The sequence below is a fragment of the Phoca vitulina genome, unplaced genomic scaffold, assembly GCF_004348235.1.
Source record: "Phoca vitulina isolate PV1807 unplaced genomic scaffold, GSC_HSeal_1.0 scaffold17, whole genome shotgun sequence".
Taxonomy (NCBI): domain Eukaryota; kingdom Metazoa; phylum Chordata; class Mammalia; order Carnivora; family Phocidae; genus Phoca; species Phoca vitulina.
Window position 1 is genome coordinate 29,297,561 of NW_022589720.1, and position 17,191 is coordinate 29,314,751.

Genomic DNA, 17,191 nt, shown 5'->3' on the forward strand with positions numbered 1-17,191 from the left:
TGCCTTCAGGATAACATCTAAGCCCTTACCATGGCCTACAAGGCTCCTGGTGATCGAGGCCCTGCTCCCACCATCCCCCCCACTTCTCCTTTCCCTCCAGTCGTGGTTAGCTTCTTTTAGTTCTTTGACTGCAACTAGCTCTTTTACCTTTATGCACATGTTAGCTTTCTGTTGCTTCATAACAAATTGCCACTAATTTAGTGCCTTAAAAAAACACCCAATTTATTATTTCACAATTTCTATAGGTAAGATGTCTGGCATGGTGTGATGGGATTCTCTTCTTAGGGTCTCATCAAGCTATAATCAAACTGTTGGCCAAGGCTGTGGCTCTCATCGGGGGCTAAGGGTCCTCTTTCAAACACACTGGTTATTGGCAGCATTCAGATCCCCATTTCCTTGACACATCTTTAGAGTCAACAGTGGCATTTCAAACACTTCGGATTCTTCCAGTCTCTCTGACTTACTCTCTGTCTTGTCTCTGTGGCTTCCTCTTCTGTCCTCAGCCAGGAGAAAGTTCTGCTTTCAGGGTCTCATGTGACTACTTCAGCCCCACCTGGATAATCCAGGATAATCTCCCTCTTTTAAGGTTAACTAGTTAGTAACCTTAGTTATACCTGCAGAGTCCCTTTTGCCATGTAGAGTGACATGTTTATGGTCATGGCACCAGGGGATGGAGATCATGGGGGTCAAAATTCTGCCTACTACAACACAGTACCCTGCGACTGGAATACTCATTCTTATCTCTGCATCCTGCTCCTTCATCTGCTAACTCGTACTTTCATCCACTGGGTCTCAGGATTTCTTTTTGCCCCTCTCTCCTCCCCCGCCCCCCATTCTCAGGTTTGGATTAGGCACCTCTCTTCAGTGCTCACTTACTACTCTTCACGTCCCCATTGTACCACTTGTCACTTCTTACGCTTACCCATATTCTTTCAGGAGACTGTCAATTCTCTAGGGAGAAAAGCCATGTTTATCTTGTTTATCATGTTTATCTTGGCACATCGTGTTTCCCTGTTTAACCTTGTGTCTTGATGCACAATTAAAAGAAAAGTTGAATCAGTAAATTATTTGTACCCATGAAAGGTGGAAGCATGAGCACCATGTTTAATACAAATTTCTAAGACTATCAGAGGAAGAGAAAGGACAAATTTAAGTCAAGCTATACAAATTATTAAAAACAAAAACCAGGGGCGCCTGGGTAGCTCAGTCATTAAGTGTCTGCCTTCAGCTCAGGTCATGATCCCAGGGTCCTGGGATCGAGCCCCGCATCGGGCTCCCTGCTCGGCGGGAAGCCTGCTTCTCCCTCTTCCACTCCCCCTGCTTGTGTTCCTGCTCTCACTATCTCTCTCTCTCTGTCAAATAAATAAATAAAAAATCTTAAAAAAAAAAAAACACCAAAAAACCCAGCTGCTTTTGTGAGTTAATGAGGTGCTCCTCATTACTGGAAGCTTTTAGGTGGAAGCTCACTGACAGGGTGTCAGGGATATTGGTGGGAGGCTAACGGACATGAGCTCTGTTTTGTGACTCATGATTGTTAAGGTTGACGTAAGACCTAAGGAGATGGAGTCACTTGTATTCCTATCCCTGTGGCTCCCATGAGAGACCTACGTGCTCTTAATCACTAGCAGTGTGCCTTGTCCATTCACTGGAATTATCCAGCCTGGTGGGGCTGGGACAATTGACTCCCTAGTATCCTGTGCTGGTTACTGAATCATAACTGAGTGACAAGATTAGTATAGTAGAGTTACTTTTATAAGTCATTAACTGTGAAGAAGCAACATTAGAAGTAAAAATACTATTAACATACATCACTAGAGAAGGAGTATAGTGTAGTGTTTAAGAGTGGGCCTTTTGGTTCAAACACCCAGCTGTACCACTTACTAGCTCTGTGACCTTAACTCAGGTACTGAAGTCTTTGTGGTTCAGTTTCCTAATCTGTAAAATGCAGATGATAATAGGAGAGCCTAACTTGTAGAGTGATTGAGAGAATTAAGTAGGCAAGATAGTAGAGTAGAGTATGTAGGGTATGATTAGCATTGTGTCAGGGTTAGTTCTTCCCCTCTTCCTCCTCCACAACAACATTATCCTCCAGGCACATTAAAGAGCGTTCAAGACCTACAACCACATGCACAGTGTCTGGCATATACTAGTAATACAATGATATATATGTATATATATTTTAAAGTAGGCACCGTGCCCAGCGTGGGGCTTGAATGCACAATGCTGAGATCAAGAGTCACACGCTTTACTGACTGAGCCAGCCAGGCACCGCTACAATGATATTTTTTATTTAATAAATAATATGTTCATTTGTAATCTTTATTCATATTTTTCATTTTTATTTTATTCATATTTACGATAGGAAGTGGTCCCAATAACTTTATGCTGTAAGAACTAAATACTGTGTTAGTCTTGTGTTGCTCAGAGCTTGCTAAGGTAGTCTGAAAAATGGGACTTAATCTCTTTTTATTATTAAAGCAAATGGATGTTTTTAGAAACCTTTTGAATTATTTTCCAGAATAAAGAAAACTATAGCCAAGTAAAATTCATATTTTACATATATCATTTTCTGGATGATAAAGTAAAATACCCTTGCCACAAAAATGTTCTCATTGGAATTCAGATGAGATGTTAACACTTTGCTTGTCTTTGCAAACAGGTTCATCCTAAATTCCACTATAAACAGGCTCATGACCCAGGCACAGACACTTCTTGTGTGGCTTTTTCCTATGATGGTAATGTCCTTGCCTCTCGTGGAGGTAGGTTAAAAACTTTCTTTTGGATGTGTTTCTGTATTTAAAAATGATCATCATTAACTCTAACAAATGTTACACTAATATCCTAACAGTAAAGCTAGCTGTGCTTTGGTTAGTGCACCTTTGCCAGTCTTTTTTTTTTTTCCATTAAAATGCATTTCTGACTTGGCAGTATTGTTTTCTTAAAAGGTATCAAATAAAATTTAGAAAATATGTACTTTTTGACCTAAGTTTTTATTTTAGCTTCAAATTCCATCGGAGTTTGAAGCCTCCAAGGATGACTTTTGCCTCTAACTTATGGAATTTTGTAGATGATGTTCTACATTTTTCCTATATCATTTTATAATTTAGACTCTTCTGTTGGCTTACCATTGATTTTTTTTTTCAGTTTGAACACTGTACCTCAATTCAGTTAAAAAAAAAAAAGTTGCGTACCTGAATGTTAGTTTTTAAATGGCTACATAGTTCTGTATGGCCATATTATGTTTATTTACCCACATTCATGAGGTTGAATATGGGTTTCTTCTTGCTGAATCTTTCTCACATGGATGAGCTAAGTGTTGACAGAAGGAAACAAGAGAATAGTAAGGGCAGCTTATGAGCAGAGCATTACGGGAAGTATGGGGCATGACTGAGGATCTTCCTGTAGGCCTATTTGTGGGGAGGGAAAAGAAACAGTAGAGTAAGTAGATTGGAGCCATTACAGATGGCTTTAAATATCACATAAAGGATTTAGTTTTTATTCTGTAGGCCATGTTAATCTAGCAACACTACATTTGGCCAGTCATTCACTCACTCAGCTGCTCTATGTTGAGCAACTACTCTGAGCAAGCATTGTGCTAGGTGCTGGGTCTAAACTGTGAACATCATAGACAGTGTTCCTTTCCTGAAAGAATGTGCAACGTGGTGTAGAGGGTAGTAGGAGTGAGGAGGAGATGGAGAGACTTGGCCCAGCTTTTGCTCAGTTCAGCCATTCCATGTCTGTGTACCTTGGGAACTGCATCAGATTCTCTTTCCTCTGAGGAAGCCTTGTCTGTTATATCCAAACTACCCTCACTTACATAATTGTAAAACATCAAAGCACATGTATTTTCTATTTATGGTATATATGGAAAAGGGGGGGTCTGTATAAAATATGTATTTTGGTCCATCAATTCTAACCTATTTGAGTCCTGAGATGACTCTTTTTTTTTTTTAAAGATTTTATTTATTTGTTTGACAGAGAGAGACACACAGCGAGAGAGGGAACACAAGAAGGGGGAGTGGGAGAGGGAGAAGCAGGCTTCCCACGGAGCAGAGAGCCCGATGTGGGGCTTGATCCCAGCACCCTGGGATCATGACCTGAGTCGAAGGCAGACGCTTAACGACGGAGCCACCCAGGCGCCCCAAGAGATGACTCTTAATTAAGACTATATATACTCTTTACTTACAAATAGTGGTTCTTACCCCGAGTGTGTATCTGAATCTTTTGAGAAAGTTTTTCAAATGATAAATGTTTCACTTAGAAATTCTCACATTTACTCTTGCAGCTTTACAATGGTGAACCCAAATCTCCAATGTGGAGTGGGGAGACAAGAGAGGAATAAGTGGGAAGCATAGTTTGAAAATTCCTCTCAGAGGATTCTAAAACAGGCCAGCCCCAGACCAGTTGATAATTACTAGAAGTATAGGACTAACCTCAGTTCAGTCAAAGCCATTTTGGTGACAATTCTTACCTTCCCTTTCCATCCCATAATAACTGTTGGGTAACATGTCGCCAACAGAGTACGTATACTGTATTCCATCATTTTTCTTCCTGGATGTATAGAATATGGCAGATAGAAGTCTATTCAGCAGAGTCCCCAGGTGTTGTAAGGTACTCCTGCTAGCTCCAGAACCTGTCAGGTTAGCTAAACTGTTTAATGCAGATTAATGTTTTCTTATTGTTTGAGAATTATGAGGATATGTAATCTTTTTTTAAGACTAAAAGCCAAAAAAAGGTGAGTCTTACAGAGTCTTTCCATTTTAAGCAGGTCTCCAGTCCAGCCAGTTGTGGATTAGTGCACCTGCCAAAAGTTGGGTTTCAGAGGAAGGGTCGCTTGGGAGAGAATGGAGATTTTTATTGAAATCTCCACTCAACCTCACTTGCACCTGATACTGATTCTTTATTGGACCCAAGGGGTTGAGGCAGGTCTCAGCTGTGGACGCTGGGGAGCAAGAACAGCAAAGACATTACTTATATGAGTTTTGGCTTTCATTCTGGTCAGGAATATTAGTTAGTAGCCCTATAGAAATAGAAAAAAAGCGATTCTTAGAAGAATATTCATTATACTTTAAAGAGCTTTTGGAAAAGCTGTACTTCCCGGCAACATGAAGAATGATAGCCGCAGGTAGAGTTACACTGGAGGGAAGGGAATCACATGGCTCAGTCTCATTAATGTTAATGGATAGCTTCATCTACGCACCAGTGGGAGAAAGAGTCTGTTGTGAACTGAACTATTTTCAGTCCTGATGGTTGTTAAATTAATATCTTCTTAAGAAGGCCGGTTATGCTCAACTATACCATCGGGGGACTACCAGCTGCTGTCAAATCACTCCTTAGAGTAGATTCTCCAGGGTTCCTTCTAGCCTACAGATGCTACATCAGTGTGAAAATTTATTTCTAGAAGGCCAGTTCATTATCATAAATCTTTCTACTGTTCTCACATCCACTACTTTCAAACTGCCCAGTTAAAACAGTAAAATACACTTATGTGCATCTTTCTTTCCCCTTCCTTCCCTCCTTCTTTCCTTCTTTCCTATAGTTATACACTAAGTTTAGCAAACTCTAAACTTAGAACTAGTTTTTTGCACAATTCACTTTCTTTTTTTTTCTTTTTCATTCCTCTATCAGGTGATGATACATTGAAATTATGGGACATCCGACAGTTTAATAAACCACTTTTTTCAGCCTCGGGTCTTCCTACCTTGTTCCCAATGTAAGTAGCGTATTTTAAATTGATAAATGTAAGAGAATGGAAAAGAAATTTCTTCACTTTAATTTATGTTATGTGTCTTTTAAAAAGGGACAGGAAGAGTATTTGAAATCTGTTTTTCGAAAGATACATTTTATTTTTCCCTTTTATTTGCACATTCTTCAGACCATAAAATTTTTTTGAAGTTGAAATCATATATGTTCATGTGTTTCTCTGTGTGTATACACACATAGGTCTTGGGATAGTAAAAATATTTTAAGAGATTGAATTGTTCTTTTAATATGTATAAATGACAGGGTAGGCCTGCAGATTTGTTGTCTTTTAAAATTTGAACCCCATTCCATCAAAGCAATATTTCATAGTTACTGAGCATTACTATATCTCATTTTCTCAAGTTTTTCTTGTCATCATTTCAGTCAATAATTCAGTATACTTCACTTGTTCAGAGTATCTTGTTCTAGGTAGCTGAACACCATTATCTCCATTCTATTAAGTTGACAGCTGAAGCATTTAAAGATTTTTCTAAGGCAACTGAGGTGGGATTTGAACTTTTAAGTCCTACAGTTGGTGCCTAAGTAAAACTTTCTATTTTTGTAGAAATAAAATTTCACATCTGTGTTAAATAATGACCAAGAGGGAGAGCGTGAAGGTGATGGAAGCGTCAAATGGAGGGAACCGTGTAATAGCAGAGCACGGACTCTAGCACGGTCTGTTGCCTATGGCATTTATCTGTTAAAACCAACAGATGAACAAACAAACATGAATTTATAGCTGATGAGAATTTTTTGAGCTATTATGCCTGCTGCAAGCTATGCTAACTACATAACTTCTTTGGATCGTGTCTTAGGTTATTCACAACCAGGTGGCCAGATCTCTAATAACAAGGGCTCTTGAATCATAGCCATCAGTTAGGTTCCAGCAGTTCAACCTGTTCCTCATTTCATGGTCCTTGACTTGACAAAACTCAAATTATTTGGGGATGGTGGCTAGTGGTGGTAAAAAATAATTCCAAAACTGGACAAAATTATCACTACTTAGACATTAGTCATACAATGTCTATTTGTCTATAGCACCGTCAAGGTCTATCTTGAGTTTTTCCCACACTTCCTATACATTAAAAAATATAGTGTGTAGAAGTTTGAAGCGTAGATTCTGCAATCAAACTGCCTGAGTTCAAATCCCAGCTGCGCTACTTTTGTGATCTTGGCCAGGGTTTCTTTAATCTCTCTCTGCCTCAGTTGCCTCATCAGTAAAATGGGGATAATAATGTCTACCCCATAGGATTATTGTGAAGATTAAGCAAACTAATATAAGTGCTTGACTTACTGTGAGCCCTCTATAAGAGTCACCTCTTGTTACAGTGGTGTTGTTTATATTTTATTTAACTCATTGCTGTAGGGTCATAAGCTTATGCTTACACACTGTTTTCGTCTGTAGGACTGACTGCTGTTTCAGTCCAGATGATAAACTCATAGTCACCGGGACGTCTGTTCAAAGGGGATGTGGCAGCGGCAAACTTGTTTTCTTTGAGCGCAGGACTTTCCAAAGGGTGTATGAAATAGACATCACGGATGCGGTATGTAAACTCTTCTCTCCTCAGCCTTGAGAATGAAGTGAGGTTTGCCTCTTAGTCATCTTTTGTTTTGGTTTTAGTTTTTAAATAGAACATAAGTCCTGGCCCCAATGGTGCAATGGTAGCTACTTTTTTTTTACCAACACAGGAATTACTAGTATGTTGCAGACTGGCTGATCTACACTTTCCCTTCCTCTGACCCAGTATTTCCCATGGGCCCACGCTTCAGTCAGGATTTCAGCTGGGCCAGGGACATTTGCCCCTCTGCCAACCAGTTTGAGGAAAGCAGAAGCTGATCATCACGTAGGATACAGAAAGAAGTGTCCCATAGGGCGCATGTTTGTGAAGATTCAGGGATTGTGGACAGAAGTGAAAATTATGCCTTCAGAAAGTGATGAATTGTATCGTTGTTTCCTAAACCTTGAAAACTTTGACAGAATTCTGCTTGCCAGAGTTGTCATTGAGGTAAGACTCATCTTCCACTGAGCTTAATTTCTGTTTAGTTATTTGGAAGTTTAAAACATTTCACAGTTAACTTCTGCATCTAAAAAAGCCCATTAGTTTTCTTTACATATTTATATAAGCACTGTAAGCACTAAAACAGCATGCATGCATGCATTGATTCACTGATGCAGTCATTCCTTTCCTGAGACTGTAATACAGTAATAGTGAAGTTTCCCAGAGGAAAATCTGAATTCCTTTGTAGTCTTTTAGAGTATGTATTAGCATTTAGAAGGTAAGGTAAGTCATTGTTATTTTCTGAGTATGAAACAGACTGATTAATGTCTGTGTAAATTTTCTTTGGCTCACTGTCAAAGCCTTTAGTAATATCCTATATCTTAAACAGCGCCCTTCTGTAGACTATTCCAGTTGTTTCAGCTCTTTGTAAACAGTTGGGACATATTATGTACTTACATGATTCAGACAATTGAACAACTGTTTTTAAATCACTAGTCAAAAGCTCCTGTCTCTAATGTTCTAGTATTACTGTGGAGTCTTAATTTGTAGGCCCTAAATTTGAAACCGTGGTATAGTTAAAGACAATGAAATAAATAACAATGAGACTAATTCTAGATGAGTACTTAAGTTTTATAGATTCTAATCTCATGATGTAATTTGAAATGTGCCAGCACTAATAATAATTTTTTGGGGGTACATCCAAGAGCCAACTTAAACACTAGAATCAAAGAAAAACATTCTTGACTCTATCAACTTTAATCTCAAAAAATAAAATTATTATAATTGGTTGTTCCAGAAGTAAGCTGTGTTCTGTTATGCCTCTCAATGACAATACATTTCAGTATTACTCATGGTGTTATGGTTTTAAATTATAATTAAAATTGAAACCTAAATAAAATTGCACTTTTAAGACACCCTATGTTTTTGTAGTGTATAGAACATGCTGTTTGCTTTGTTGCTCTGAGTTGTTTTTCTAGCTAGATCTTTTCCTCCATAGTGCTTACTGCCATTGCATCTGTTATGTTTGTTGTCTGTTTTCTTGCACCAGGATGTAAGCCCACTAGAGCAGGAACTTTGTCTGTTGTGTTCACTGTGATCTCCTCAGTGCTTAGAACAGTGCCAGACACATATTTGTTGAATGAGTGAATGGTATACTTGGCAAGTCCATGTAATGCATACTGTACAGCACAGGTATGTCTTTGGAGAGTGAGGCAGGAGAGAAGTATCTAGAGATGGAAAGGTAAACTGATCTTGTATACCATAATAACAAGGTGACTTTATCTTCTGTTTTTTGTTTGTGTGTGTGTTTGTTAAAGCAAGGGAATGGCACAGTCCGATTTAGGCTTTAGAACATAATTTTTATTGAAGTGTGAAGGTTAGATTTACAAGATTTGGTGTTGTGTACGAAGGCTGAGGTTTATTACTTGAGAGACTGGGCCAGTGTTCCCCAAGATTAAAAAAAGAAAAAGAAAGGAAAAAAGCAGATTTTGGAAGAAACACAGTGCATTGTTGTTGATACGTTGAGCTTGAATACCTGCATGGCCTCTGGGTGGAGATAGTAGGCAGATAGGTAAGTGAGTTTGGTGCTTAAGAGAAAGAAGACACAGTTTTGGGAGAAATATTTACAGTTTATAGTTGAAATGTTGGTTGCTGATTAGTTTGATTAAGAAAAGGGCACAAAGGATGGAGAACATGAGCCCTAGGAAACCTGAACGTTTAAGGGATGAGCAAATGAAGAGAAGCAAGCAAAGGAGAACGGTCATTAAGTAAATGGAATATACCTTCTATTGAATTGTCTTAGAAAAGTCAGAAAACAGATTTTGAGAGCCATATTAATATGAAGAGAAAACTTCAAATAGGGACAAAAGTGCCACAGCACTTTGAAGCAGCCTTTTAAATAATTGATTTAGGATCTGTTTGATTGCATTTTGTTGTTAATATCAGACAGCATTGTTTTTGTTTACATAGTAGAATGGTATGTTAAAAGAACTTTAAAATGCCCGTCTGATCTAAAGTTTTAAGTCTTGGAATGTGAGAAAATAAATGTATTCTTTGGAATGGATAAAGATGGTGGACATTTTGCTTGAAGGGCCAAAAATATCTCTTATTTTATTGTATTTTTGTCATTAAAAACCAGAATAGTCGTTTCTTTTGGAAATACTGCACTCTGCTGTAGTAAGATACATACTGTGTTGAGTTTTAATTTACATAAAAGGCAACATCTCATTCTTAATATCAGCATTTAGTGGTGTGCTTGCTTGATTAGACACAGACAACGGTGGCTTTAGGTCTATCCTAGATGAGTCCTTTTACTTCAGTAAAGTATGAGTGATTGTATTCTCACACCCTCTTCTAGAATAAAATAAATCCCTAGGTAGTTATATTTTAGAATGCCAAGCGCCACATGTATATGGAGCCAAACATTGTTTTCAGTCAGGGATATTAAAAACTCTACCGTTGCCTAATAACTAAAAACTATATTACAAGCTTCACAATAAATAGCTTTCAAAAATATAAAATAAAAATTTAAAAATATTTTCCCATTTATTTTTGAAAGAAACTTAAAGGAAAAACTGGTTTTAATTCCATTCTCTGTATTGTTATATGCTCTGAAAATTTTTTTCTCTTCAATGTAGAGACTCTCTTCACTAGGAGTTGACAAATGTTTCTTTAACATTTACCATTTTTATTGTATAATGTTCATACACATTTTACAATTCTGCTGATATTATTTTTAGATGTTTCTTTGTCATCCAGTTGTATTCCCTCAATTGAAAAAAACAGCGTATTTCTCATTTGTCATCTAATTTTTTTATAATTTGAGTAGTGTGCTTAGCCTCTTTTCTAAGATAAATTCCAGAATATAACTTGAATCTTGAGTTTACAAATCACTTTAGTTTTTGTGTAAGATGGGACCCTAAGCTTTTGTATATTGTGTAAAAAGCTACCATTACTCTATTTTATGTGATGAAAGTATAGGAGAGAAAGAATGGATAAAATACAATTTGGAGATGATGTATCAATTATTATTTTTTTATTTTATTTATTTATTTTTTTAAAGATTTTATTTATTCACTTGAGAGAGAATGAGAGAGAGAGAGAGAGCATGAGAGGGGGGAGAGTCAGAGAGAGAAGCAGACTCCCCGCTGAGCAGGGAGCCCAGTACGGGACTCGATCCCAGGACTCCAGGATCATGACCTGAGCCGAAGGCAGTCGCTTAACCAACTGAGACACCCAAGTGCTCGATGTATCAATTTTTAAAAAAATATTTATTTTTAGAAGAAACATAGACATATTCAGACCTTTTCAGAGTTCTAATTATTCTGGAGAGGACCTGAAATAACGTTATGAACTACTATTAGCTTAGTAATTTTTCATCAAACTATAATTTGTTATAAAATGACTAACAGACTTTCCTTTTTCACTAATATAAATCAAAGGACATGGTTTATGCAATTATACTAGCATATTACCATTTATATTCTTTAACCCAAGTGTAATGGAATAAAGTTTTTTGACCTGATATTATTTAAGATGGTGGCCTCTTCACCTCAGCTGCTTTTGGCAATAATTTAAAAGAAATAGCAGGTGTTCCCTTGGGCAAAGAGGGAAAAAAAAGTGGAAAGGAAAAAAGCTAGAAATCTCACACTTGATCCTGACTACTCTTCTGATTTGTTTGTTAGGTTATGTACTTTGGTGAGGGACCTTTGTTTCTGCAAACACTGACTGAACAAAGTGAGGAATAGAAAGAAAAAAAATCAAACCTTTATTTACAAAACATAGCTATAGATCTAGCACAACTGATCTGGTATATAGCCGCGGAAGGGAAGGGAAGGGAAATTTGCTTTGATATTTTCAACTAGACTGCTTTATTTTATTCATTCATTAGTTTTTCAACTAGACTGCTTTTGGTATTTTAATTGTCTTTTTCTGATTTAATTGTATTTTTCTGATTATAAAAGTAGTACATATTAAATCTAAAAAACTGTCAACATAGAAAAGATCATTAAGAAAGTAAATATCATATCTAATCATATCACCCATAGATTATTCTCAGATATGACATTTAAATTAATACATTTTGATGTCCAAGAAAATTACTCTATTTGTTAACCTAAAGAACGACATATATCATACAATGAAGTATCACATAAAAAGTTTTTGTGTTTTTATTAGGAGAGTATATTGATATTTTAAATCCAAAGAGATTGAAGGGAAAGAAGAAATGAGTATAATAAGGCCATAAATAATGGACTCTTCACAAAACTAGCTATTTATCTTAATTTATGAGTGTAAGGGACATGCTGATCATTCATACTACAATCATCCTCCATTATTTGTACATATGTAAGAGAGCAGAAAGGTCATTCAAATTAATGGATATTCCAGATGTCCTCAGAATTGGTTTTGGAAAGTGTCTTTGTTCTTACATATGATCTTGATAGAACAATTCTGGAAATTCACTTCAAACAAATTAATGAAGCTGTGCTTGTGAAAGCTTGTCTCTGAAGAGTTGAGGAACTCACCTCTTCTTCTTTATCATCCTGGGAATAGACTAATGATCTGTCTCACTGATACAAGGTTCCACCTCTTTAAAAGTTTTCTGGAAATAAAGGAGTCCAGCAGTGTCTTTGCCCAGTCAGGATTGTACAAGGAATAGGACACAGAGGGAACTTGAGCTATTGGCAGTGCAAATGCCAACTGAAAATAAACTCGAAAGAAAGACTATATTTGGCATTTATCTGCCTTCTAAAATATAGTGAAACCTTCTCAATATGAAGTCCAGGGGATGGAAAAAATGGACTTTGAGTTTAGCTTGCCATTATCTGATTTTTATTAAAGAGCAATCAGGCAGCTAGTTGACTAGGGAATAGCAGTTGCTTTGAATTATGTATTATCTTGGATAAAGCAGCATCAGCTTAATGAAGTTTTGCTGTAATTCACTTTCTTGAGAAGATTAAACAATGCAGATTCTAGATGGATACTGATTAACTATTTGTACTTACTAAAATTGGTATATTTTCCCACGGCCAAGTGATAAGACAGTATATTCAACATAGGTATTTAGAGCATTTGCTCATTGGGAACGGAAAGGCAAGGTACATGAGCACTGCCTTGTTTCCTGGTCTTCCGAGATGTATAAATATTTGATGAAAAACTCAGGAGTATTGTTTGTTCTAGCTCTGTGAAAAATGTCGATGGCATTTTGATAGGGATTGCAAACAATCCTAAAATTTGTATGGAATCATCAAAGACCCCATATAGCCAGGGGTATTTTGAAAAAGAAAACCAAAGCTGGGGGCATCACAATGCCTGACCTCAAGCTATATTACAAAGCTGTGATCATCAAGACAGCATGGTACTGGCACAGAAACAGACACATAGATCAATGGAACAGAATAGAGAGCCCAGAAATGGACCCTCAACTCTATGGTCAACTAATCTTCGACAAAGTAGGAAGGAATATCCAATGGAAAAAAAGACAGTCTCTCCAATAAATGGTGTTGGGAAAATTGGACAGCCACATGCAAAGGAATGAAACTGGACCATTCTCTTATGCCATACACAAAGATAAACTCAAAATGGATGAAAGACCTAAATGTGAGACAGGAATCCATCAGAATCCTAGAGAACACAGGCAGTAACCTGTTCGACCTTGGCCACAACAACTTCTTGCAAGACACGTCTCTAAAGGCAAGGGAAACAAAAGCAAAAATGAACTTTTGGGACTTTGTCAAGATAAAAAGCCTCTGCATGGCAAAGGAAACAGTCAACAAAACTAAAAGGCAACCTACAGAATGGGAGAAGATATTTGCAAATGACATAACAGATAAAGGGCTGGTATCCAAAATCTATAAAGAACTTACCAAACTCAACACCCAAAAGACAAATAATCCAGTCAAGAAATGGGCAGAAGACATGAACAGACATTTCTCCAAAGAAGACATCCAGATGCCCAACAGACACATGAAAAATGTTCCACATCACTTGGCATCAGGGAAATACAAATCAAAACCACAATGAGATACCACCTTGCACCAGTTAGAATGGCTAAAATTAACAAAACAGGGAGCAACAAATGTTGGCGAGGATGTGGAGAAAGGGGAACCCTCTTACACTGTTGGTGGGAATGCAAGATGGTGCAGCCACTCTGGAAAACAGTATGGAGGTTCCTCCAGAAGTTAAAAATAGAGCTACCCTACAACCCAGCAATTGCACTACTGGTATTTACCCCAGAAATACAGATGTAGTGAAAAGAAGGGGCACCTGCACCCCAATGTTCATAACAGCAATGTCCAAAATAGCCAAACTGTGGAAGGAGCCGAAATGTCTTTCAACAGATGAATGGTTAAAGAAGATGTGGTTCATATCTACAATGGAATATTACTCTGCCATCAGAAAGGATGAATACCTACCATTTACATCAACATGTATGGAACTAGAGGGGATTATGCTAAGTGAAGTAAGTCAATCAGAGAAAGACAATTATATGGTTTCACTCATATGTGGAATATAAGAAATAGTGCAGAGGATCATAGGGGAAGGGAGGGAAAACCGAATGGGAAGAAATCAGAGAGGGAGACAAACCCGAGAGACTCTTGACTCCAGGAAACGAACTGAGGGCTGTGGAAAGGGAGGTAGGTGGGGGGATGGGGTAACTGGGTGATGGGCATTAAGAAGGGCACATGATGTGATGAGTGAGTACTGGGTGTTATACACAACTAATGAATCATGGAACACTATATCAAAAATTAATGATGTACTATATATTGGCTATTGAATTAAAAAAAAAAAACTTGGAAGTAGAAGATGATGGAGTTTTAGTGTAAATATGCCAGGACAGCAGTTACATGGTTCTTTCTCTAGCACTACCTTTTCAAAGTCAAGAGCTAACTTCCAGCATGGCTATTAGGACAGTGTTTTACTGTCAAGAGGCACAGTGATCAGCCACTACTCCTTTCTGTAGGAGTATTTTCTTTAATCACTGAAGAAAAGATATGGCATTGGGCTATGATGAAAAACAGTATTGCATTATTGCTGCTTTCATGGTTTGGATTACTAAATTCTTTCTTGGGATTTCATGAAATAAGCAGCATACTTATCAGACTTCAATTTAAACAGTACCTGGACCTCAGCTAGAGTCCCCTAATAAGTTAGCTGTTAACTTTACAATGTCTGAGGGGGGCTGGTATCAGTAAGACTTGATTAAATTACTTCTCAATTACTAAGTGTAAAGCTATCATGTTGTGGGTGTTCCAGGACAGTAGTTCTCAGGATTGGAAGAATACAGTTGAGTGCTCATTCGTAGGCCCGAGCAAATAGAGAAGAAACCACTGATTTCATGGTAATATCTGCTTTATCAAGTCTTTAAATGTTTTAAGTAAGGAAAATGATAAGAACCAGTTTAGTGCTGATTCTTTGTTATTTGTTTTTGAAAATGATACAGTAAAATTTATCTTTTTAAAAAGTATACAGTTCTGTGATTTTTAAAACATGTATGGATTTATGTAGCCACTATCAATACAATCAGGATACAGAACAGTTCCATCACCCCCCAAAAACTCCTTTGTGCTGTCCCTCTGTAGCCACACTCTCCCCTCTTCCCTGCCCCCCATTCCTAATCCCTAGCATTCATTGGTCTCCACTATAGTGCTAGCTTTTCAAGAATGTCGTCTAAATGGACTCATAGAGCATGTAACCTTTTTAGATCAACTTTATTTTTATTATTATTATTATTATTATTATTATTATTTTCAGTTAGCCAACATACAGATCAACTTCTTTTAGCAGAATGCTTTTGAGACTCATCCAGGTTATGGTGTGTATCAAGAGTTTGTTACATTTTATTGCTGAGTAGTATTCTGTGTGGTTATAGCCCAGTTTATCTTATTACAGGACATTTGATTGTTTCCAGTTTTTAGAGATTATGGATAGAGCTGCCATAAGCATTCATATATAAGTTTTTGTGTGAACAGAAGTTTTCATTTCTGTAAATACCTAAGAGTAGGCTTGCTGGGTCATACAGTGAGTATGTGATTATTTTTATAAGAAAATACCAAGCCGTTCTTCAGAGTAACAGTACCATTTTGCATTTCCACCAATGATGTATTTGTTTTCCCCTTGCTCCATATCCTCACCAACAGTTTGTGTTGTGGACATTTTTTATTTTATACATTCTAATAGGTATGGAATGGTCTTTCTCATCACAGTTATAATTTGCATTTTTCTTTCCTTTTTTTTTTAAAATTTTTTTATTGTTATGTTAATCCCCATGCATTACATCATTAGTTTTAGATACAGTGTTCCATGATACATTGTTTGTGCATAACACCCAGTGCTCCATGCAAACGTGCACTCCTCAATACCCATCACCAGGCTAACCCATCCTCCCACCCCCCTCCCCTCTAGAACCCTCAGTTTGTTTCTCAGAGTCCATTGTCTCTCATGGTTCGTCTACCCCTCTGATTTCCCCCCCTTCATTCTTCCCCTCCTGCTATCTTCTTTTTTTTTTTTCCTTAACATATATTGCATTATTTGTTTCAGAGGTACAGATCTGAGATTCAACAGTCTTGCACAATTCACAGTGCTTACCAGAGCACATAACCTCCCCAGTGTCTATCACCCAGCCACCCCATCCCTCCCACCCCCCCCACTCCAGCAACCCTCAGTTTGTTTCCTGAGATTAAGAATTCCTCATATCAGTGAGGTCATATGATACATATCTTTCTCTGTTTGACTTATTTCGCTCAGCATAATACCCTCCAGTTCCATCCACGTCGTTGCAAATGGCAAAATCTCATTCCTTTTGATGGCTGCATAATATTCCATTGTATATATATACCACGTCTTCTTTATCCATTCATCTGTCGATGGACATCTTGGCTCTTTCCACAGTTTGGCTATTGTGGACATTGCTGCTATAAACATCGGGGGTGCATGTACCCTTTCGGATCCCTACTTTTGTATCTTTGGGGTAAATACCCAGTAGTGCAATTGCTGGGTCATATGGTAGCTCTATTTTCAACTTTTTGAGGAACCTCCATACTGTTTTCCAGAGTGGCTGCACCAGCTTGCATTCCCAGCAACAGTGTAGGAGGGTTCCCCTTTCTCCACATCCCTGCCAACATCTGTCATTTCCTGACTTGTTAATTTTAGCCATTCTGACTGGTGTGAGGTGGTATCTCATTGAGGTTTTGATTTGGATTTCCCTGATGCCGAGCGATGTTGAGCACTTTTTCATGTGTCTGTTGGCCATTTGGATGTCTTCTTTGGAAAAATGTCTGTTCATGTCTTCTGACCATTTCTTGATTGGATTCTTTGTTCTTTGGGTGTTGAGTTTGATAAGTTCTTTATAGATTTTGGATACTAGCCCTTTATCTGATATGTCATTTGCAAATATCTTCTCCCATTCTGTCGGTTGTCTTTTAGTTTTGTTGACTGTTTCCTTT

General features: G+C 37.6%; 1 protein-coding gene across 1 annotated transcript in view; it reads left to right on the top strand.

The window, feature by feature from the left end:
• The window catches only part of WDR70 (WD repeat domain 70), a 353,255-nt gene that overhangs the window by 291,621 nt on the left and 44,443 nt on the right, over positions 1–17,191 (top strand). The window contains exons 11-13 of the mRNA XM_032415162.1: positions 2,660–2,759; positions 5,629–5,713; positions 7,148–7,286. Coding sequence (XP_032271053.1) covers positions 2,660–2,759; positions 5,629–5,713; positions 7,148–7,286 — 324 coding nt within the window. The remainder of the gene's footprint in view (positions 1–2,659; positions 2,760–5,628; positions 5,714–7,147; positions 7,287–17,191) is intronic.